The sequence below is a fragment of the Haliotis rufescens genome, unplaced genomic scaffold, assembly GCF_023055435.1.
Source record: "Haliotis rufescens isolate VD_foot unplaced genomic scaffold, xgHalRufe1.0.p SCAF_13, whole genome shotgun sequence".
Lineage (NCBI taxonomy): Eukaryota > Metazoa > Mollusca > Gastropoda > Lepetellida > Haliotidae > Haliotis > Haliotis rufescens.
This window is the reverse complement of record NW_025963813.1, coordinates 477070-502033: the sequence shown is the minus strand read 5'-3', so window position 1 is coordinate 502033 and position 24964 is coordinate 477070. Positions and strand designations below refer to the sequence as shown.

Here is a 24964-nt window from a genome sequence, read left to right as displayed (position 1 = left end):
TTCGTCTGTACAATCTTCCATTACACGATACGCTCATGCAGCACACGTAATTCGTCTGAACAATCTTCCAATACACAATACGCTCATGCAGCACACGCAATTCGTCTGTACAATCTTCCATTACACGATACCCTCATGCAGCACACATAATTCGTCTGTACAATCTTCCATTACACGATACTCTCATGCAGCACATGTAATTCGTCTGTACATCTTCCATCACACGATACTCTCATGCAGCACACGTTATTCGCCTGTACAACCTGTGCTTGATATTGCATAACGCCAATTGTCATACAAGTTTTTCAAATCTGTGCCCAAACTTGGTCATAACGAACCGAACATGCCGATAAAATTCAATTTGGCTCTCATTTAGAGTTGCATACTGTAATAAATATATTCTGAAATAGATTGGTGTCGTCTTTCATACCAATGACACACACAACAGCCGGTGTGCATATTTCATCTTGTGCATATCAAGCACCTCATGATATTCGAACTTCTCCAGACTATGTGCTGGGACAGACGATAGCTTTTGAACGGAGTCTTCTGTGACACTCGACTAACTGTGTACATAAATCTCAACCGAAGGCATTGTACCAAAGGTATGTAGCAAACTACAATTTTCAGATTTTTATGACACTGACGTACGACGCCTAATATTTTGTCTTTCAAGTTTTGAGGGGAAAGATAGAAACGGGCATTGCCTAAAAGTCGGGCCGGGCCGGGCCAGGACGGGCCAAAGTGTTATTGGCTAATTACTTCATTATCGGCGATCATATCTACATATTATTGATGCAACATACACACATGACACTACTGAACAATCACCAACCCAAAACGTGCACCATAATTAAGTAATTCGGAGTAAATCACTTGAAAACTAGAAAGTGGAGCCATGTGTTAGCGTCGCTGATCTAGATAACATGTCAAAGAGCAATCGTTAAACGAAGTAAGATTTGACACGTATCAAATACTTCTAGCTATCGTGATACGAATTTCCATCTGTCGGCATAGAGTTTATATTTATAGGATAGCACTTCATAGATTAGTGTTATATCTACCTATACACCACTTTATAATGCCACAGATCGCAGAATCTATAGAAAACAAGGGGCTCAAAGTGAAGCCCTTTTCCCTCTACATTCTCAACATAGTCTCTATCAGAAGTGTTTGGCATGTGTTGGGTCCGACTTGGCCCGGGCGGTCAAAATCAACTTTAAACACACAGATGTATCTTCAACACCTGCATAACTGTTTATTCACACGTGGTGTGGTAGATCGTAATTGACCGAGAGCAGGTATTCTAGAATCATCTGAAAATAATGCCGACACTGTAATTAGATACAACGTACTAATGAGAATATGAGAATTATCATAAGAAGGCTGTTGTTATTTCTGAACTGTTACCATTTTCATACCACAAGTGGCAATGCATTTAAAAGTTGCTTTAGTGTCATAATATTCACTCAGGTTTTCCTCAATCGCCTGTAAACATCGCACCGCATATAATGAAATAATTATTTCGAGATTTCGTTAGAATGTGAGATATTCAGCTAGACGTTATGCAATGAAAGACGAATCGGGTTTTTCCCCCATTAAAATACGCGCGTGTGTACCTGTATATTGCATATCTAGTGTCACTTAATTTCCCAGTGTGATGTATCAATGAGACATAAAATGGGAAATGAAAAAGAAACAAACTAAACTTTAATTCGTTGGAAAATAACGCCAATGAATTGGTGTACACGCGCATGAATTCGTATGATAAACTGTCAAAACGTTTTGAGAGATAAGGCCGGGTTCATTAAAGATCGTTGCAATATTTAAAAAAGGTGAAATTTGTAAAACTTCTGCAAAGGAAACACCCAACCAAAGGCCCTTTTTAAATAGTAATGTGATGATATAATACAAAGTGTGTTTCACATGATACAATATACTTTGTAAACAATTAGTTATTTCTTTAAAGGGACTGACGAAAACATGGGCGAAATATTTTAATAACGCCAAAAATTAGTTGAATTAAGTTAAAATGAGTTGAATCATGTGTCATGCTTATAATCCCTTAATGTATTTGCGAAACTAAAACTGTTGAGCAAAGGAAAATATTCTTTTTCTCGCCCATGGACGAAATATTTCAATATCGCTATAAAATCGTTGAATTAAGTTAAAATGAGTTAAATTTTGTGTCATGATACATGAAATAAATAAATTTATGTATTTGCGAAACAAAAACATGAGTTTTAAGTAAAGGAACATATTCTCGCCCATGGGCCAAACCTTTTTCTTGCCCATGGGCGAAATATTTCAATATCGCTATAAAATCGTTGAATTAAGTTAAAATGAGTTAAGTTTTGTGTCATGATACTTGAAAGATATACATATATGTATTTGCGAAACAAAAACATGAGTTTTGAGTAAAGGAAAATATTTTCGCCCATGGGTAAAACCTCTTTCTTGCCCATGGGCGAAATATTTTGATATATCGCTATAAAATTTGTTGAATTAAGTTAAAATGAGTTGAATCATGTGTCATGCTTATAATCCCTTAATGTATTTGCGAAACTAAAAATGTTGATCAAAGGAATATATTCTTTTTCTCGCCCATGGACGAAATATTTCAATATCGCTATAAAATCGTTGAATTAAGTTAAAATGAGTTACATTTTGTGTCATGATACTTGAAATAAATAAATTTATGTATTTGCGAAACAAAAACATGAGTTTTAAGCAAAGGAACATATTCTCGCCCATGGGCCAAACCTTTTTCATGCCCATGGGCGAAATATTTCAATATCGCTATAAAATCGTTGAATTAAGTTAAAATGAGTTAAGTTTTCTGTCATGATACTTGAAAGATATACATGTATGTATTTGCGAAACAAAAACATGGGTTTTGAGCAAAGGAAAATATTCTCGCCCATGGGTTAAACCTCTTTCTTGCCCATGGGCGAAATATTTTAATATATCGCTATAAAATTAGTTGAATTAAGTTAAAATGAGTTGAATCATGTGTCATGCTTATAATCCCTTAATGTATTTGCGAAACTAAAAATGTTGAGCAAAGGAATATATTCTTTTTCTCGCCCATGGACGAAATATTTCAATATCGCTATAAAATCGTTGAATTAAGTTAAAATGAGTTAAATTTTGTGTCATGATACTTGAAATAAATAAATTTATGTATTTGCGAAACAAAAACATGAGTTTTAAGTAAAGGATTAATTCTCGCCCATGGGCCAAACCTTTTTCTTGCCCATGGGCGAAATATTTCAATATCGCTATAAAATCGTTGAATTAAGTTAAAATGAGTTAAGTTTTGTGTCATGATACTTGAAAGATATACATATATGTATTTGCGAAACAAAAACATGAGTTTTGAGTAAAGGAAAATATTCTCGCCCATGGGTAAAACCTCTTTCTCGCCGATAGGCGAAATATTTTGATATATCGCTATAAAATTAGTTGAATTAAGTTAAAATGAGTTGAATCATGTGTCATGCTTATAATCCCTTAATGTATTTGCGAAACTAAAAATGTAGAGCAAAGGAATATATTCTTTTTCTCGCCCATGGACGAAATATTTCAATATCGCTATAAAATCGTTGAATTAAGTTAAAATGAGTTACATTTTGTGTCATGATACTTGAAATAAATAAATTTATGTATTTGCGAAACAAAAACATGAGTTTTTAGTAAAGGAACATATTCTCGCCCATGGGCCAAACCTTTTTCATGCCCATGGGCTAAATATTTCAATATCGCTATAAAATCGTTGAATTAAGTTAAAATGAGTTAAGTTTTCTGTCATGATACTTGAAAGATATACATGTATGTATTTGCGAAACAAAAACATGAGTTTTGAGTAAAGGAAAATATTCTCGCCCATGGGTAAAACCTCTTTCTTGCCCATGGGCGAAATATTTTGATATATCGCTATAAAATTAGTTGAATTAAGTTAAAATGAGTTGAATCATGTGTCATGCTTATAATCCCTTAATGTATTTGCGAAACTAAAAATGTTGATCAAAGGAATATATTCTTTTTCTCGCCCATGCGCGAAATATTTCAATATCGCTATAAAATCGTTGAATTAAGTTAAAATGAGTTAAATTTTGTGTCATGATACTTGAAATAAATAAATTTATGTATTTGCGAAACAAAAACATGAGTTTTAAGTAAAGGAATAATTCTCGCCCATGGGCCAAACCTTTTTCTCGCCCATGGGCGAAATATTTCAATATCGCTATAAAATCGTTGAATTAAGTTAAAATGAGTTAAGTTTTGTGTCATGATACTTGAAAGATATACATATATGTATTTGCGAAACAAAAACATGAGTTTTGAGTAAAGGAAAATATTTTCGCCCATGGGTAAAACCTCTTTCTCGCCGATGGGCGAAATATTTTAATATATCGCTATAAAATTAGTTGAATTAAGTTAAAATGAGTTGAATCATGTGTCATGCTTATAATCCCTTAATGTATTTGCGAAACTAAAAATGTTGATCAAAGGAATATATTCTTTTTCTCGCCCATGGACGAAATATTTCAATATCGCTATAAAATCGTTGAATTAAGTTAAAATGAGTTACATTTTGTGTCATGATACTTGAAATAAATAAATTTATGTATTTGCGAAACAAAAACATGAGTTTTAAGTAAAGGAACATATTCTCGCCCATGGGTCAAACCTTTTTCATGCCCATGGGCGAAATATTTCAATATCGCTATAAAATCGTTGAATTAAGTTAAAATGAGTTAAGTTTTCTGTCATGATACTTGAAAGATATACATGTATGTATTTGCGAAACAAAAACATGAGTTTTGAGTAAAGGAACATATTCTCGCCCATGGGTAAAACCTCTTTCTTGCCCATGGGCGAAATATTTTGATATATCGCTATAAAATTTGTTGAATTAAGTTAAAATGAGTTGAATCATGTGTCATGCTTATAATCCCTTAATGTATTTGCGAAACTAAAAATGTTGATCAAAGGAATATATTCTTTTTCTCGCCCATGCGCGAAATATTTCAATATCGCTATAAAATCGTTGAATTAAGTTAAAATGAGTTAAATTTTGTGTCATGATACTTGAAATAAATAAATTTATGTATTTGCGAAACAAAAACATGAGTTTTAAGTAAAGGAACATATTCTCGCCCATGGGCCTGCCAATGGGCCAAACCTTTTTCTCGCCTATGTGCGAAATATTTCAGTTTCGCTATAAATTAGTTGAATTAAGTTAAAATGAGTTAGATTTTGTGTCATGATAATTGAAATAAATAAATTTATGTATTTGCGAAACAAAAACATGAGTTTTAAGTAAAGGAACATATTCTCGCCCATGGACCAAACCTTTTTCTTGCCCATGGGCTAAATATTTCAATATCGCTATAAAATCGTTGAATTAAGTTAAAATGGGTTAAGTTTTGTGTCATGATACTTGAAAGAAATAAATTTATGTATTTGCGAAACAAAAACATGAGTTTTAAGTAAAGGAACATATTCTCGCCCATGGGCCAAACCTTTTTCTTGCCCATGGGCTAAATATTTCAATATCGCTATAAAATCGTTGAATTAAGTTAAAATGACATAAGTTTTGTGTCATGATACTTGAAAGATATACATATATGTATTTGCGAAACAAAAACATGAGCTTTAAGCGAAGGAAAATATTCTCGCCCATGGGCCAAACCTTTTTTCTCGCCCATGGGCGAAATATTTCAGTATCGCTATAAAAAAGTTGAATTAAGTTAAAATTATTTGCGAAAGAAAAACATGAGTTTTAAGTATAGATACATTTTCTCGCCCATGGGCCTGCCCATGGGCCTACCCATGGGCCAATCTTCGCCCATCGGCAGGCCCATGGGCGACATAGGGTAAATATTGATTTTTTGAACAATTTATTTTTCATTTTTTCTTCCTTGGTATGTTCCCATGAAAACAGCATGTTTAATTTTGTAAATACCTTTGACCGAGACTGGGCACAGACAGTAGAGTTTCTGGACTTTTGGGTTTCCATAATTAAAATGGGACGTGTTTTTGTTATTTGGATACCGTTTGCTTCTAGGTTTGGTGTTTGTTTTTTTAGTTCTTTGTAGTTTAAGTCTTCCCTGACGTATATGATTAGGCCGCCCCCGGCTCTTCCTGGGTTTGTTTTGGCTCGGTCAGTTCTTATTGAGTTATAGTTTGGTAGGGTGAATTTAGATCAAGTAGAGAATGTAGTTTCCTGTATACAGACTATGTGTGAACCTTTGTCTCGTTTGAATTTAGCTTTTAATTCCTGGCCTTGGGAGGCTAATCCGTTGGCGTTCCACTGAAATATATTTAGTCCTTCCATTTTTGGGGATGAGAGGTTGTTAGTTTTTTTAAGTTTTAGGTTGTGTTTAATTGGTAGCTTCCCTTAGTTGGAGGAGAAATAACTCAAAGGAGAGAGTTGTGAGTTTTAGTTTTTGCGCTACTGAGTGAAAAGCTTTAGTACTAGCATTTGGTGAGCTTTGCTTATGCATGTAGGCCAGGAGTAGTGTGAGGTTATTAAGAGTTTTAGTGCTAGTTAATTGAGGAGTTTTGCGCGTGAAGTTTTTGTTTGCTTTAGGGGCTGAGAAGGTTATTTCATTTATTTCCTCGGTGGAAGAATACTCGTCTTCGTCGTTTAGGTTGGTTTTTATTGTTTGAGTTTCCATTGGGGAGGCTTGTGGATGTGTTTGTGGTGTGGAGGGTTGAGTTTGTGCTTGCGTGTTGGGTGTAGCTGTGGTTTCCTCAGTGTTTGTGTTTTGTTGTTGTGCTTGCTTGTGGGGAAGTGTTGTTGCCTTGTGGGCTGTAGAGTGTTTGGCTGAGGGTCGTTGTGTGTCTGTGGTTTTGCTGTTTGCTTTGCATGCGGGTGTTGATGTTATGGGAGTGTGTGGTATGGGGGAGTTTGTAGGTAGCTGTGTGAGGTTATCTGTGGATGTGGTGGGTGCGGTTTCTATGTGGTTGCCCCAGAGGGAATCCGGGTGTTGGTGTGTGGTGTTTGGGTGTGGTGTGGGGAGGAGAGGTTTGGATGTAGGTGGTGCATATTTTCTTGTTTGGGTTTTGGCCGAATCTATGTTTATGCGTTTGTTGGCCTTTTGTGTTAGGGCATGTCTGTGCGGGCACTGGTTTGAGAGTGATGTATGTTTTATGCATTTGCAATGGATGCACCAGGGAGAGCAAGTGCCTGGGCAATCGGTTTGGGCGCATTTATTACATTTAGTTTTTTTGAATGTACATTGGGTGGCCGTGTGGTTATATCTAAGGCAGTTAGAACATTGTTTGACCTGTTTGATGTATAGTTTAACTTCTAGTTTAGTGTGGGCACCGAAAAAGATGTGTTTAGGGGCGTCAGGAAAGGAAGCAGTTTCTTGGAAGTTTACAATAACGATTGAGGCAGGGACCGTTTTGCCGTTTCTATTTGGGGTTGAGGATATTGATTTGTGTTTTTTCTTCTTGGGTGTAGAGTTCTAGGTCCTCCGCTGTTTCTCTAGGGTTTACTCTTATTACCCCTCGGGTGAATTGCTGCCAATTTGGAATTTGTTTTGTTACGGTTACGTGAAATATTTGTACTATTTTTTTTAGCTGCATTGAAGGAATGCAATATGAGACACTAAAGTGTTATATAGGTAGATATAATACTAGGCTATAGATGTAAAGTATGTGTTGTAATTTTAGAAGCGCTTTGACACTTATTAACACGTGTCGTCAGTCCTATGACATTCGCGAATATCCACTTGCAGCAAACATCCTGTGTTGGTTTAACATGAATTAGTAAAGGTTAATTAGGGATGCCAAACACGTTAATTTATGAAAGAAGAGTAGTCAAAACACCGTCAATTCCTGCCCAGGACATTACACCCCTACACGCTAAGGTCGGTGAGAAACCTTCTCATCAAAGAAAAGACACAGTCAGGACACTCTATGGACTCTCGGTATGTAGCTATAATTATCAGTTTATTACATTGCTGAAGATGCATTTTGATTCAAACTCAATTAAATGAGCAAAACTATACGTTTCTGGACAATTGAGATCTGCCTATATATGCACGTTTCGTTTTATATTTCTGCAATCCATTTTTAGTATTACCCGCTGGCCCGGCCCGGCCCGGCCCGACTTTTCTTGGCCCGACTTTTAGGCAATCCCATAGAAACAGGGTGTCACGTTTCGTTCCAGAACATAACTCGTAATCGTTTAATAGTTCATGCTAAAACTTTGAATTATTTAAAGACAAGTCCAAATGAGGGTTGGGTTTGTTTCCAGTGCCAAATTCATTATGTCTCCAAATGTAGTCGCTGGTGAATGACGAGAACAGGTGCCTGTTGTTTTCAAATACATTTTAGATTATTGCTTTTCTCGTGTATTTATTCGTCTTCGTGTTGTCTGTGATTAGATGCTTGACATGTGATGATTGTGAGGGTTTCACTGATGTAGTAAATGCACGAAGGACATAATTTGTTCTCGGTTTCTATAGGTGAGTCCGATGGTTGTTGTCCAGATATGATGCTCGAAACCTGATGTTTTGACCGGTAATCATAGCACGGATTCTGAACATCTAGTGAGATGCCATGATGCAAATGGGTAGATTATGTAAGTTATGGCAAAAGAAGACAATATACTATTGTGTGACAAATACTGAATGGCAATATCTGCATTGTCTGGGAACAATTCAAGTACTTGCACAAAATAATAACGGTAACGGTCAACGGGTCATTATCGAGTCCATACTGTTCCCATTACAATGAGTCATGACTAGTGTTATTGCACAGTCTGGAGAGATAATAACCGTAAAACAATAACAACACAACATCAACAAGGGTCGTAAAATGTACAAATTTATGGAGAATGTCTCCGAATAATTCTATTCTTCAGATCTCGATAATAATTGTGTGTAATTTGCCAAAGCATGTTTCTCTTCCCTATGTAGATCTATCGCCAGTACAACGATTTTCAAGGAAGGTATCTGCGTAACATAATGAATTTAGAAGGTCTTCTTGAAGGCCTAGGAGGCTTTGGTCGTTACCAAATCATTCTGACTATAACACTCGGCTACTCAAAGATAGTGGTTGTTCCCACTATGCTGATGATGACATTTGCTGGCGTTGAACCTGATTGGTGGTGTACATCACATGACATCAATCTCAGCCAATGGAACAGGAGTCATTTGAGCGGAAGTTATCAGAATTGCTCTTGGGATGGAACATGTGACAGGAAGTTCAGCGACGCCATGGTTACGGTTGTCTCAGAGGTAGGTCAGAATCATTACCCCTTGGTTGTGGTAAATACGGGATTAAAAGGTGGGACTTGCGAACTACGGTTATAACGAACAGCCGATAAAAGGACTACTGGGGTTCATTACATCAGAAGACGTTTGTAATCATGGCATGCATAACTATTTGTTTGAAAACGAGAATGGGTAAGTCAGAATTAACGAAATTTCGTTTATTACAAACAGAATCTTTACCCTTTGGAAGGTCACAGGGAAACATACGAGATCGAAAAGTGGAATTAGCGCATTAAGGCTTCAAAGTATTTCTATAAACTCTTGGTGATCACAATATCAGGAGATGTGTGCAGGCGTTACACCCATGTCTATTTGGTTGAAAATGAGAATGGATATTAAAGTGAGATGGGTTAAATGATGTTTGTAACATGTAAACTAAGACGTATCAATTTAAGGTGGAGGAATAGACTGAAGACGTGCAAGCCTACGGCGTTTAGTTAACGCGAGCCTGTGATCCGAAAGCCACGATCAGTATGCCGACAACCGGCTTCCACTCTTTACAGCCAGTTCCTTTACACAGCCGTAAATGTGCACCACAGGAACGAAAAGCATATTGAATGACTTCCATCCGTTGTACGATTTCGACTAGAAGCATTGGTGACGAAAGGTTTGCCAACTCAAAGCTTTTAACATATCTCATTAATTGCCCTAATGAAACAGAACCAATGTTTTAATCCTGACACAAATACAACGTCTAGACCTAGACTGGAAAAGGGGAAAAGACTCTCCATTCCATTCCAATGTGATGTTTTGAAACCACCTTTTATATTTTTGCACCTATTAGAACATATATACTGTGGCGGGCCGACCTGAATCAGTCATGTTTGAAGATACATCCCATCCTTAATTAAATCACTAGCTATGCTTATTGAAGGAATTCAAAGGACAATAGTCACAAATTGTTTATGTGATCTCAGTCAATAATAACCTCACATAATATAGAAAAGTTCATTGCGATTGGTTAATAAATGCATCTGCATGGCCATACCTTGACTCATTTTGTGACTACCACAGTTTAACGAGACAACCCTTTCCCTGATTTCAGTGGAACTTAATCTGCGTTAGATATGTTACTTGGAGCCCATTTTAGCTGCTTGCAGCTATATTTAAAATGTAAACCAACACTACACTTTGTACCCACCACATCATACAATTATCCTTGTTCCTGATTTCAGTGGAACTTAGTCTGCGATAAGAGTTGGGTCAGCAATGCAATAATATCTATCCAGATGGTCGGGGTGCTTATCGGATGCATCATTGCTGGCTATTGTGCAGACAGATATGGCCGGAAGAACGTTTTCTACAGTGGACTACTTTGGCTCTTTCTTGGAAATATCGTATCAGCTTTTTCCGTTTCCTGGATCATGTTTACAGTTGTGAGAACATTTCTTGGCATGGCGTGTGGTCTCATATTGGGTACTTTATATCTGTACCAGATAGAATTTGTTGGTACGAAGTGGCGGGTTTTCATAGCATCACTTCCCGAGTGGCCACTGGGGATGGTGATATTGTGTCTTCTCGCGAAATGGCTTCACAACTGGAAATGGCTTCATCTAGCAACGGCGGCTTTGACATTTCCATACCTCTTTACGTGGTTGTAAGTAATGGTAATTAAACGCAAAAACTATTAACTTTTTACGTTTTCAATTCAAAAGAATATTTGAGCAAACACGTGTTCAAAGTTATGACATGTGTCGCAATTGGCTTATGGTTAATATACACCAGGGGTTATGTCACCAGTTACTATTTATTAAACAAATGCTTAACTTTGTGCCAGAATAATTTCGCTTGATGACTATGAAAATTACATAAGTATAAGTGGTCCAAACAAAAAAGGGCAATCTGCATTTGAATTTAAAGTGCAAGAAGGAGATCGCGATTAGGAATACCATTATATTCTGTAAGCAATCTACAATATCAAAACTCACAATTGTTGTCCTGGCATGCAGTAAGACTGATCTCGCATTATTAGATACAGCTTCCGTTTTTAGTTTCGCGCCAGAATCTGTTCGCTGGCTAGTTGTGAAGGGTCGCCTCGAGGATGCGAGAACAGTCATCCGAAAGATGGCGGAACTCAACATGAAGCCAATGCCGGACACGTCCATTTTGGAGCTGATTGCAGAAGGGGAAAAGGCGGAGGGGGACAAAGCAAAGTGCTACAGTTATCTGGATCTGCTGAAGACAAAGGAACAAGCAACGAAAACAGTTATTTCTTGTTTTCTATGGTAAGGCAGACCTACCCCTTGCAGTATTCAGAAAACAACATCCCCTTATGGTGTTTTGACCTCATTGCTCCTCAGTGTAGTAAACCTTTGTGTGTTCTTTGATAAGCAGTACTTGTTGTAAATGTATAAAACAGATTGCATGATGTGGGGTATGTATACGTCAACCTTAGGTATATTTGGGACAATTTATTTTTTTCGATAAAATCCAAGCCCCACACACACAGAATATCAAATGATCGGCCCCAAACACCGATAACACCAATGGTATTTGTTATGCAACAGGGTACATAAATACTTTCAAATAATCATGATGTCATCTGGCAAATTATACAAGTGGGTTCTTCCCTGTTTTGGAAACATGTGACATGTAAACTAAGGTCAATCATTTGTTACAAATACTGGCTTTATAGCATTCGACAGCATCCACGTCAAAGAATTATGTTTACCATACTCTTGAACTTGAGGAAATGTTGGCTTCTATTTGAGACCGATGCCACGTTCATACTTTCTTGAGAGCTAAGTGTTCGACCATTTCATATTCGGGGCAGGCCAAGTGTTGTTTCTTTATTCTGGTAATTGTTTTATTGCTGTTGAATCGTAAAACACAATTTGTTGGGAATCGAAGCCAGAACATCACTGTGACGAGCGAAAGCTTTAATCACTAAGTGGAAGCTTCAACCATTACACCCATTATGCACGTAAGACGCACAGAGTATGTCAATTCAGAACAGCATAACTTTATTGTGATAAGGCTGTCGCTTAATGGACATTATTGACGTTCATCAAATGACATTCACTGCCCTTGGATCATTAGAATGGTGTAATCCTGCTTCCTCCCAAGCAGTAAACGAAACTAATGCCCTGGTGATCAATAACTGAAAGAATGTTATATGGTTATAAGGCTATAAGCCGCTGTTGGTTCTAATATGTTAACATTTTGGCAAATTGTGTGAGTGGCGCGTGCTTCCGGTAGGACAGGAAATGCTTGCCCTTTTTGCTAAAACCTTGTGTCCTCAACGGATTTTAGTGAACCATTCATACAGTTTCCACCTGCATTGTGCCTTTACGGTCAATGGAATCTGTTTCGGCTAATAATCGACACAGGTTATTGTCTGTCGCTGACGTTGTATAATTATATTGCTTTCTTCCACAGGCTTGCCTGTTCGGTAGTATATTATGCTATTACCTTCGGCTTGAAGGATCTCTCGGGGGACATTTACTTCAACATGCTTCTGATGGCCCTCACTGAATTCCCGGCAACGCCTTGCATCCTCCTCATCTCCGTGTGAGTGTGCTACTGTTGGGTAGTTTCTAGAGATTTCAAGTGTTTTGCCCTGAAGATGTTTCCAGGAGACAACGCAGTATTGTGGATATACGTTCAGATATCAGTAAATAAAAGTCTCTGCAAAAAAGTCGATTGTACGATTCCGACTATACCATAAGCATGTGTTTATGAATCACTATCAAATAGTCATGATACTAGGTGTACGCGAAAAGGTGTCCCTATTCTGCCCTACAAGTGGCATCCGCCAAAACACATGCAAAGGCGAGTCAATTGTTCACCAAAAGAAAACACGGAAACGTAATTATGGTCAAAATAGGGAAATATTTTTTGTCACTGATGCAACCGACAACCAACCGATTAGCTTGTTGGGATGAGGCAGCATGTGTAATATGGAGAGGGGCAAGAGGCATCGTATGTTGGAATTATTTAAAGCCAAGCTGGTTGTTTTCTTTCTAACACAAATATTTTGATGTTGATCACCCTAGCAGTTGCTGATAAACCTCACTACAAAATTTGAGTTTCAGGCACAGTTTACTTGACCGAGATTGGAAATGGTCTGCATACTTTAGAACATTGGCGGCGATATATATAATATGCATATAGAAGGTTACCTTCATTAAAGTTGTACCCGTGAAGATCCTTGTTAGAATTGGTCTTCAACAATCCATGCTTGTCGTAAGAGGCGACGAACGGCCTCGGCTGATCAGGCTCGCTGCCTGGAAGGACATTTACCCACACAATGTTGTATGGGATCTTTGGACCGATTTGCGGCCAATGGATTTCGTAGCCAACAAAAAACATCGTAATCATATTGCGTCCTTGTATGTTACCCATATATGCAGGTGCATGTCTTATAATTCACATTCCAATATCTGATATATACCATACACTCGTACTGTCGTTACTAACAGGCTCGCTGACTTGGTTGATGCATGTCATCGTATCTCAATTACGTAGATCAATGCTCATGATGTAAATCACTGGATTTTCTGGTCCAGATTCGATAATTTACAGATCATCGTCCTACAGCTGGAATATTGCTGAGTGCGGCGTGAAACAACAAACAAACACTCATTAAAGATGTTAGTTGTGTATATGTATGAAGGATTCATCGTCTCAACATGTCTCACACTTTAGTGTGTATCGTCTGGTCAAAGGAATCACAGTGCCATTCATGGCCAGGGTTCTCATTGATTTCTTCATTACAGATTTGGAAGGCGGGTTGGGGTTGCTTCGTGCTTTTTGTTAACTGCTGCTGTTTGCTTTGGATTGGCTGCATCTGCAAGTGTAGGTACGATCAGCTTGTTCCATATATCTGATATAAGTAGTAACAGTTGTGATGGTGATTGTAGTAGTAGTAGTAGTAGTAGTAATAGTAGTAGTAGGAGGAGGAGGATTAGGATTAGTAGTAGTAGTAGTAGTAGTAGTAGGATTAGTAGTAGTAATAGTAGTAGTAGTAGGATTATTATTATTATTATTAGTAGTAGTAGTAGTAGTAGATACATCTACCGTCTTCAAGCGAGTGAGTGATGGACAATACCCTAGCAATGTACGTAAAACTTGTAATAATTATATGCAGGAATCATTAACTGTATAAGTTTATGTTTTTCTTTGATTTATGTATTTTCAGCACCTGCTGATGAGAAAGGAAATTACATCAACGCATGCGCATTTACTGGCAAATTTATAATAACTGTAGGGTGGTTGGTTGCCATGACTTTGTGTGCTGAACAGTTCCCTACAGTCATCAGGTAAACAATGTTCCCTACGGTCATCAGGTTAACAAAAGTTCCCTTTGCTCATCAGGTAAACAAAAGTTCCCTACGGTCATCAGGTAAACAAAAGTTCCCTACAGTCATCAGGTAGACAAAGTTGCCTACGGTCATCAGGTTAACAAAAGTTCCCTATGGCCATCAGGTAAACAATGTTCCCTGCGGCCATCAGGTAAACAAAAGTTCCCTACAGTCATCAGGTAGACAATGTTCCCTACAGTCATCAGGTAAACAATAATCCCTGCGGTCATCAGGTTAACAAAAGTTCCCTATGCTCATCAGGTAGACAATATTCCCTATGGTCATCAGGTTAACAAAAGTTCCCTATGGCCATCAGGTGAACAATGTTCCCTGTGGTCATCAGGTTAACAAAAGTTCCCTATGGTCATCAGGTTAACAAAAGTTCCCTATGGTCATCAGGTAAACACTATTCCCTGCGGGCACCAGGTTAACAATTTTCCCTACAGTCATCAGGTTAAAACAATGTTCCCTGCAGTCATCAGGTAAACAAAAGTTCCCTATGGCCATCAGGTAAACAATGTTCCCTGTGGTCATCAGGTTAACAAAAGTTCCCTATGGTCATCAGGTTAACAAAAGTTCCCTATGGTCATCAGGTAAACACTATTCCCTGCGGGCACCAGGTTAACAATTTTCCCTACAGTCATCAGGTTAAAACAATGTTCCCTGCAGTCATCAGGTAAACAAAAGTTCCCTATGGCCATCAGGTTAACAAAAGTTCCCTATGGTCATCAGGTAAACAATGTTCCCTGTGGTCATCAGGTAAACAATGTTCCCTGATGTCATCAGGTTAACAATGTTCCCTACAGTCATCAGGTAAACAAAAGTTCCCTATGGTCATCAGGTAAACAATATTCCCTGCGGTCACCAGGTTAACAATTTTCCCTGCAGTCATCAGGTTAAAACAATGTTCCCTGCAGTCATCAGGTAAACAAAAGTTCCCTATGGCCATCAGGTAAACAATGTTCCCTGTGGTCATCAGGTTAACAAAAGTTCCCTGTGGTCATCAGGTAAACAATGTTCCCTGTGGCCATCAGGTAAACAAAAGTTCCCTGCGGTCACCAGGTTAACAATTTTCCCTGCAGTCATCAGGTTAAGACAATGTTCCCTGCAGTCATCAGGTAAACAAAAGTTCCCAACGGTCATCAGGGAAACAATGTTTACTGCGGTCATCAGGTAAACAAAAGTTCAGTTTGGTCATCAGGTAAACAATGTTCCCTACAGTCATCAGGTAAACAATGTTCCCTGAAGTCATCAGGTAAACAATGTTCCCTGCGGTCATGAGGTTAACAAATGTTCCCAAAGGTCATCAAGTAAACAATGTTCCCTACAGTCATCAGGTAAACAAAAGTTCCGTACAGTCATCAGGTAAACAAAAGTTCCGTACAGTCATCAGGTAAACAAAAGTTCCGTACGGTCATCATGTAAACAAAAGTTCCCTGCGGCCATCAGGTTGTTACGTGTGGATTCACTAAACCGTTTTCATACATAAGAAGGAGAGATCACACAACAATTTAAAAACAATTTAATACTGGCAGTCTAATCAAGATTCATATTATTTACAAACAGCAAAAGCAAGTATCAATCACAATAAAAACAGTCTTACTTTATGATGAAAAATCACATCATTTCCAAACAAGATCCAGTGAATGTTTCCTGTAATCCATAATACACCATAGTTCACAAATTGCCGACATGGCATACACAATTAAAGTTTAAAATCTTGTCGACATGGCATGTCAGTTAACACCTCCAACCCGACCTGGGAACTGACCACTTTGTCTACCTGTTGAGCAATAGCCAAGCCACAATTGCATAACATCAGCCTTAACTTGGCTGTGAGCTTACCAGGGCTTACATATAGACAATGTGAAGTGAAGTGTGTAATTGGTCAGTGTTGATCACTGGCAATCTGTACACAAGCAACATGATATATGAAAAGGTAGGAATATACATTTCATGATAACAAAGTACATTAAATATATTCTACATATACGTATAGTAAATATACATGTATAATGGATTCTCATAACAAGGTAAACAATGTTCCCTGCGGTCATCAGGTTAACAATATTCCCTGCGGTCATCAGGTAAAACACTGTTCCCGGAAATGAAGCTATTTTTCAGATAACATCACGGTCACCACAGCATAGATCTACAGTGTCAAATATCATTGCCCGGTTGTTGCTACACCTAACAATGGAAGCGAATACTTTTTAAAACCATTTTAAACCTTCATTGAGTACGAATATGCTTGGAGGTCCGATTCATTCTGTTGATTAGGTACGGGTTGGTACGGGTTGGTACGGGTCCTCCAAAGTATACAAAGTACAGATCTCTGTGGGTAAGGATTGTTCCCCACATGGCTATTCCTACCTTAATGAGATTTTTGTTTATCTCATTGGTTTTATTAACATTACGTACCTTGACATCTAATATTCCAACAACCATTAACGACACGATACTTTATGCGTTAGTAGAAACATCTTATGTCTTTCATAGCCATTTTGAAACTTGAAGAATGTGAACACATGAACCATTTTACGGATAACCTTTTTTTTTAATTAACTTTGTAACGAGGTTTCAGGGCTACTGCTTGTGCATTCATAGGGGAAGTACCGAGTCAGAGTATCTGTGTTAATATATATCCATGCTGATTAATGTACAATGATAAATAAAACTGGGAAGACAAGCAAAACCCAAATTGATGCAAGCCCAAATCTGCCCCATCACATAGCCTTGTCAGTATCCCACACCAAATTCCCAATACCAGAGATTTCAGACCAGACACTTAGAAACATCCTTCAGTCCAATGGCAAAGGTCCCACTCGGTTGAGTGTGAATGAGATGACAAATGGATACACTTATATTGGAGAGACGTCACGCCCCACAGACACAATAATCAATGAACACTCTGTTGCAAAAGCGTGTTGCACAAAGTACAGCTCTGTTGCTAAGTTCGACATGAAATTTGCAGTTTCGGAACCCCTAGCCAGCAACAAATCCACAATATATCCGAGAAAGGAAACTCCAAGAAAATATAGAAATCCAAAGAAACAAACCAGTCATTAAAAAGGACAGCTAATTTCCTAATAATCTCCCCCTGTGGAAACATATCGTCTGTATATATCCAATGAAGAACCAAGACGCCCTGAAACTTACGGACAAGGACGGGCCGGAGTTACGTCCCTTGGGCGTTCCAGAAGCTTGTTATCGTGGATTCGAATCCCGATTCACCTTGATCATGTTTCTAGGTCAGCAGCGCACCCGTGTTCGTGGGTTTCCCCAAAGTTGTAAACGTCTGACATCTACATCACTTCGGGCTTTCCTCCCACATTAAGCTGACACGCCGTGATATAACTGGAATACTGTTGAAAGAGGTGTAAACCCAACTCACTCACTCACTCCATCCTACATCCACCCGGAAACGAAACAAACAATAAGGAAATCCTGATCTATAAAAAGTTTCATGTTTCTTTCCATATCACAGATACCACAATTTTCATGTAAAAAGAAATATTCAAGTACAAAAGGCAGTTCAGTAAATCGATGTGTATCTATCTATCTGATTTGAATAAAAAATAGATTCATAATATTATGTTTGTATCTCAAGAAACCTGGCCTTTGCTGCTCAGAATTCGGGTGCAAGAGTCGGTGGAATACTTGCAGGTCAAATTCTATCTCTTGTGAGTATCTAGATACAGGTCACGTGGTATATCGATTAAACTCTGCAGATAATTTGAGTTGGATCAGGAGTACCGGGGTTATATTAGTGAAAAAATCCATTGGAGATGGACCCGTGAAGATCCGGGGTAGAATAGGTCTTCAGCAACCCATGCTTGCTGTAAAAATGCGACTATGCTTGTCGTAAAAGGCGACTAACGGGACCGGGTGGTCAGGCTCGCTGACTTGGTTGATGCATGTCATCGATCCCAATTGCGTGGATCGATGCTTATGATATTAATCACTGGATTGTCTGGTCCAGACTCGATTATTTACAGACCGCCGTCAAACAGCTGGGATATTGCTGAGCGCGGCTTTAAACAACATACCAACCAAACAACCATTGGAGATGAAAGGATTTTTTCATATTTTAGTATTACTCAAAGCATGGGATGGATGAGGCCACCTTCTGCTGGCAGCCTACAGACCATAAGGTCATAACATTGATCAAGGCATAACAGTCGGAAGTCGGATTTTAAATGTCACTAATTCCCGCATCTTTAAACGAAAACCAAATGCCATCAGTCGAATATACTACTATATAGGATTTTATCGAGGGAAAAAAATTGTCCCCGAAATTTCTTAAAAATAATTATTTTGCTTCATATTGTTGGAAAAAAAGAATCTGGTCTCACCACCCAAAAAAATCCAAATATTGATGCATATTGAAGACATCAGCTGACACCTGTTTTGTTGAATCTGAAATGTTTCTACTTCAGGTCACATATACTCAACAACAAAAGTTCCTGTGACACCAATATTTTAGTGTATTTTTCAAACAAGTAAAGTTTGGTTTTCAATATTGTAGTACATGTATGGAATCAAGTCACAAAAACGCAACTGCTACAGAAAAGCATGCATTCCATGCAAAAGTTGACTTTTATGCAAGCCCCATGCATTACACTACCCAAGAATGGGTATGAAAACATGTGCGTTAACGGGATTCCATATGCATTGTTTAGCATCGTGCTGACAACAACCACTCAGAAAAACAACAAAATTACGCAATTATTCAACATTACGAAATGCCACGCCTGTCCCAAAATGAGCGCCTGCGAGCCATTGGTATGCTTGAAGCAGGATCGAGTCAACGTGATGTTGCAAGATAATTTAACGTCCACAGAAACACCATTTGGTGTTTATGGCAACGTTGGCAACAGACGAATGAAGTCAGAGACCATCCTCGGAGTGGCAGGCCACGCGTAACCAATAATCGACGAGACAACTAGATTCGAACAACACACCTACGAAATCGATTCCAGTCAGCAACAGTGACTGCAAGAAGCATCCCTGGCCTTCGACGAATATCTTCACAAACCGTACGTCGCCGCCTCAGATGTGCAGGGATTGTCGCCGGAAGACCCTCCAGACATCCCATTTTGACAGGAAACCATCATCAAGCACGTCTACAGTGCTGCAGACAGCGTCTACGTTGGACGGCCATGCAATGGGGACAAGTTCTATTCACTGACGATTCTCGTTTTCGCCTCAGCCACAGCGATTGACGGATTCGAGTGTACCGACGTCGAGGTGAACGTTACGTCAATCATGGTGTCATGGAAGAAGATCGGTTCGGGGGCGGCAGAGTTATGGTATGGGGTGGGATTACAGCAAGATAGTGGTAGAGGGAAATCTCAATGGACAGCGCTACCGCGACAAGATCATCGGCCCCTGTTGTTCTACCGTTTTTACCGTCATGGCCAAGGCATTATCTTTCAGCATGACAACGCCCGGCCTCATATTGCTCGATTTGTTCAGGATTCTCTTCAACAAAACAACATGAATGTCATCCTCTGGCCGGCTCGCTCCCCTGATCTCTCACCAATCGAGCACATGTGGGATGAGATGGATCGGCACCTTCGACGTCAACCACGTGCTCCACAGACACTCCAGGAACTTCGAAACATGCTCCAGCAGATATGGACAGATATCCCACAGGACTTTGTGCGCCGCCTGGTCCATTCCATGAGACGAAGATGCGTTGCTTGCATCGCAACCAGAGGTGGACACACACGCTATTGATTTGTAAATTGACATTTTGGCATGTTCATGTTTTTTTTATGAAATCACGCATTTTCTGAAGTCAGTATGACAAATGAAACCATTTGAACACTTACAGGAGTATTTTATCTGTTGCAAACCGAAATTGTTTCAGATTTGGTAAAAAACATAACTTTGCATTAAATCTTATTCAATGTCACAGGAACTTTTGTTGTTCAGTATATAAATAAGTGTTTCTGAGACAATTCGCCTATCGATGTTAAAAAAAATTGAGGGTATATTGTTTCAGTCGGATATTTTATGCTTCTTTCATACACTATTTGATTTTTTCAGGGTGGACATAAAGACCTCATGGTGCCATTTATTGCTTTGGGAATCCTTGTTTCTCTGGCAGCTGTTGCTACATTTGGACTTGAAGAGACAAGTGGCAAAGCTTTGGAAGACACAATGAATCCTTTTACACAGGAAACTACTGAGAAAGGATACCTCCTCCAACAAAAAGCATCTGGAGAGTCACGTGATAACAGAAAATGATTTCCTTGCTGATTCAGTCCGTGCGAGATTGTAAAGACATTGGAGATGGATATAGGACCGCATGTCTATGTCCACCTCCAATGTCTTTACATTCTCGTACATTCGGTTGCACATGAAACTTATTTCTTGAGATTTGGTTTTAAACTTTATCATGGACTGCTCTTTATCACTGTTCCCCCTCAATATGGCTTCGAAGAGTCAATAAGTAAAACAGTTTAGAAGAAACCTACTTCAGAAACGTAGAGGAAAGACCATCAAATACTATTTGACACCACCATCGACTTAGGAAAACAAAGGGCAAAACTTTGGATGACACCACGAAAGATTTAATCACAAACGTTCATATATTTTATATATTACAATCAGCTAATACACATGGCTTCAAGGTGTGATGTGATAATACACGTAAACCCTAAAAAATATTGAAGACTGTACCGTAGTGGTTTTGTTTACTTTGACAACATGCGTAATGCATTTCGTAGATCTGACATTTCATTTATGTTCTCATTCTTGTCTGTGTTGTGTTTATTGTGGGATGTGTACTGGTACTCAAAGGAACTGACTCTCTCTATCTGAACACTGCTATACTTTATTTGGGACTATTATCTCTTTATTATGTTCAATGTGATAGCGATACTCGCTGAATGATTCTTGTAAATGTCCTTAACACATTGACGTTTGTACATTGTCAATGAATAACGTCAATACACTATTTCAAATAAATGCAGATACCTTTCCGGAGACGATGTTGTTTCAACGTGTGTTTCTTCTATCTTTGCCAGGCAGTAGTTTAGTGGAGTGATACAAGGTGAATATGAATATACAATCCAGCATACTATTAAACAGAAGCATGAAAACAAACAAACGTGTGTGTGTGTGTGTGTGTGTGTGTGTGTGTGTGTGTGTGTGTGTGTGGCTGCTTGTACTAGTCCGGACTGATGCCGATTTATAGTGCTAGCCCACTGAGATACCATGCCGCAGTTTAACATGAATACCACGCTCAGACACAATATACTGACTCCGAGACGACCAGTCCTTCTTTTAACCCCTTAAAGCCGAGCGCCAGGCACGGTACCATCGTTTAACGTCTTTTGGTATGAAACGGTCGGGGATCGTATTTATTCCGCTCTTCCACGGAAACTACGAATTGTGTATATATTGTTCACTTTTAAGTGTTCGAGTATCAAGTACAACACTGGATTTGAACCATATATGCACCCAAGCAGTATGTTTCTGGAGGTATCAAAGTGACTATGAAAATGTACAAAATGTGCTGTCATCAAGAATGTCCAACTGAAACCAGGTAAGGCTAACTCCAACAGCCGTCCATGGTATCACCTTCAGGGAATGATGTTCCTTCCTTTCCCAGTGTCAGGGGGTGAGCCCCGGAGCGGAGTTCTAGAGGGGAGGGAGAGCCTCGGAGATGATTTAAGATCAGGCAGACCTTCAACTGCAATCGCTGAGAAAACGTTGATAAAATACATTAATCTCTCATGAGAGAGCTGTGAGCATGCAGGGAATGAACTGGGCATGACAAAGGTTTCAGAACACTGGGTTCCAAGACTTCTAACCCCTGATTAGAAACGCTCCAGGTTCATCTTCTCTCGTGAGAATTTACGTCGTTTGGAAGCAGACCCAGCTGTGTTTGTTGAGCGATGTGTCACCATGGTTAAGTCTTGGGTTTAGCACTATCAGCCAGATACTAAATGCACCAAAAGCAGTGGAAACATCTAATGTCTCCTCCATAGAAGAACTTGGAGTGTTCCTACCGCTGGCAAGGTGGTGGCTTCAGTCTTCTGGGACTCCCCAAGGAATCATGTTGGTGGACTATCTACTATTCTGTCTTTTAATGGCCAATATTATGCTAATCTGCATGGGAATATCGAGACAAAACGTCGTGGAAGCTCCCTGAAGGACTGTTGTCCCACAAGACTACAAATTGTCGCTGTCATTGTACATCGAGGGCGCGTGACATCCACATCCAGTGACATGCTGTCAAGCACTGTGCTACATTTGGGACTGTGCTACATCTGGGACTGTGCTACATTTGGGACTGTGCTACATCTGGGACTGTGCTACATTTGGGACTGTGCTACATTTGGGACTGTGCTACATCTGGGACTGTGCTACATCTGGGACTGTGCTACATTTGGGACTCAGCTACATTTGGGACTGTGCTACATCTGGGACTGTGCTAAATTTGGGACTGTGCTACATTTGGGACTGTGCTACATTTGGGACTGTGCTACATCTGGGACTGTGCTACATCTGGGACTGTGCTACATTTGGGACTGTGCTACATCTGGGACTGTGCTACATCTGGGACTGTGCTACATTTGGGACTGTGCTACATTTGGGACTGTGCTACATTTGGGACTGTGCTACATTTGGGACTGTGCTACATTTGGGACTGTGCTACATTTGGGACTGTGCTAGATCTGGGACTGTGCTACATCTGGGACTGTGCTACATCTGGGACTGTGCTACATCTGGGACTGTGCTACATCTGGGACTGTGCTACATCTGGGACTGTGCTACATTTGGGACTGTGCTACGTCTGGGACTGTGCTACATTTGGGACTGTGCTACATTTGGGACTGTGCTACATTTGGGACTGTGCTACATCTGGGACTGTGCTACATCTGGGACTGTGCTACATCTGGGACTGTGCTACAACTGGGACTGTGCTACATTTGGGACTGTGCTACATCTGGGACTGTGCTACATCTGGGACTGTGCTACATTTGGGACTGTGCTACATTTGGGACTGTGCTACATTTGGGACTGTGCTACATCTGGGACTGTGCTACATTTGGGACTGTGCTACATCTGGGACTGTGCTACATCTGGGACTGTGCTACATTTGGGACTGTGCTACATTTGGGACTGTGCTACATCTGGGACTGTGCTACATCTGGGACTGTGCTACATCTGGGACTATACAAAGGGCTGTATGTATGTTTGTTTGTTGTTTAACGCCGCACTCGTAAATAATCGAGTCTGAATCATACAACCATTTCTCGATATTGTAATCCATGATACACGCCGTTGGGATGTGGAGAAATGCTGTCAACTAAGTCATCACACCTGTCCATCTAATCCATTTGGTCGCCTCGTACGAGGTTGTGGGGACCAGTTCTAACCCGGAATCCCCACGGGGACCTGACATGCTGAGAGTTCTGACAAGGAGATATTGTGCCCCTTTATTTTGTGAGGCCTATTCATAATGTCTATGTGATTGTGCAGTGGGTGAACATAAACCTAATTTAGAAGGAAGATGTCAAGAAGTGAAATGACCAGTGTCTGATACTTAGCAGAGAAAACTTTTCAACACATTTTAAAAAGTGTTGGCCCAGTGGAAAAAACAATTGGCCCAAACATTTTAGCTGAAACAGAGAGACATACTCATGCAATGTAAATTACAAGACACAACCAGTCAACCAGAAGCTTTACTTTTGTCACACCGAGTTCCCAGAGACTCTGTGGTGATCGATGAAACCTACATTTATCAAGGAAATTATCAGCTTGTAAAACATCTCATACACATACTCTACATACTACATGTCATACACCATTTGAAAGGTCTAATCCTAATGTTTATAAATTTTAAAGTTATTTTTTTCAAATTATTTAAATAATGCATTTACAACTTAATTAAGTTCGTTTTTATTAAAGATTTCAGCTAAGATATTCATAACGTCCAGATTAAGCACCAAGGAAGCGAAAATTTATTACGATTTTCGGCAATTTTAAGATTTCATGATAGAGCTATCCACTAACTTATTTCGCCTTTACTTTCATTGTTAAAGTAATTGGAGAATGATGATTAATTCTTTTTAAGTACGATCCATCGTCACATATTTCCCGCCAATAGTAGCTTTCCGCTCAGTGACATTAGAAAAAACTGGGAAATACCTCCGCTTTCGAAGCATTGTATAAATAACACGTGCAAAGAGTCGTTCGATTTTTGGTGTCGTTAGAAATCTCTGAACATCAATACTATTACTGTAACCTCGCCAGGAGTATATTCGTAGTTGTAACATACGATTTTATTGGATAGAAAATGGTTTCTAATTACGTTTTTGTCTTAATCAACTATAAGGATCGTGA

At 39.2% G+C, this 24964-nt stretch overlaps 2 protein-coding genes across 3 annotated transcripts; both read left to right on the top strand.

The window, feature by feature from the left end:
- The first annotated feature begins 516 nt into the window (after positions 1-516).
- Positions 517-21581, top strand: LOC124148656 (organic cation transporter-like protein). 2 transcript variants are annotated; one of them, XM_048394051.1, is made up of 10 exons: positions 542-605; positions 8487-8602; positions 8940-9260; positions 10472-10893; positions 11288-11521; positions 12675-12806; positions 14015-14097; positions 14437-14557; positions 18210-18282; positions 20654-21581. In XM_048394051.1, the coding sequence occupies exons 3-10, from the start codon at positions 8988-8990 to the stop codon at positions 20852-20854; spliced, it is 1539 nt and encodes a 512-aa protein (XP_048250008.1). In that variant the 5' UTR covers positions 542-605; positions 8487-8602; positions 8940-8987; the 3' UTR covers positions 20855-21581. The 2 variants fall into 2 exon arrangements, with proteins under 2 accessions (XP_046375841.2, XP_048250008.1); XM_046519885.2 differs by lacking the exon at positions 8487-8602 and having other exon boundaries at positions 517-605.
- Positions 21582-22204: 623 nt separating this feature from the next.
- LOC125378828 lies at positions 22205-24150 on the top strand. Its single transcript, XM_048394789.1, has 3 exons — positions 22205-22232; positions 22840-23805; positions 24101-24150. The coding sequence occupies exons 1-3, from the start codon at positions 22205-22207 to the stop codon at positions 24148-24150; spliced, it is 1044 nt and encodes a 347-aa protein (XP_048250746.1).
- The last annotated feature ends 814 nt before the right edge of the window (positions 24151-24964 follow it).

Coding starts and splice junctions, on each gene's coding strand:
- LOC124148656 (XM_046519885.2), top strand. CDS start 8,988: ATGAATTTAGAAGGTCTTCTTGAAGGCCTAGGAGGCTTTGGTCGTTAC. Junction 9,261..10,471: donor TGGTTACGGTTGTCTCAGAG/GTAGGTCAGAAT, acceptor TCCTGATTTCAG/TGGAACTTAGTCTGCGATAA. Junction 18,283..20,653: donor CAGGTCAAATTCTATCTCTT/GTGAGTATCTAG, acceptor TGATTTTTTCAG/GGTGGACATAAAGACCTCAT.
- LOC125378828 (XM_048394789.1), top strand. CDS start 22,205: ATGTTCCTTCCTTTCCCAGTGTCAGGGG. Junction 22,233..22,839: donor TCCTTTCCCAGTGTCAGGGG/GTGAGCCCCGGA, acceptor ATCCACATCCAG/TGACATGCTGTCAAGCACTG. Junction 23,806..24,100: donor CTGGGACTATACAAAGGGCT/GTATGTATGTTT, acceptor GTGATTGTGCAG/TGGGTGAACATAAACCTAAT.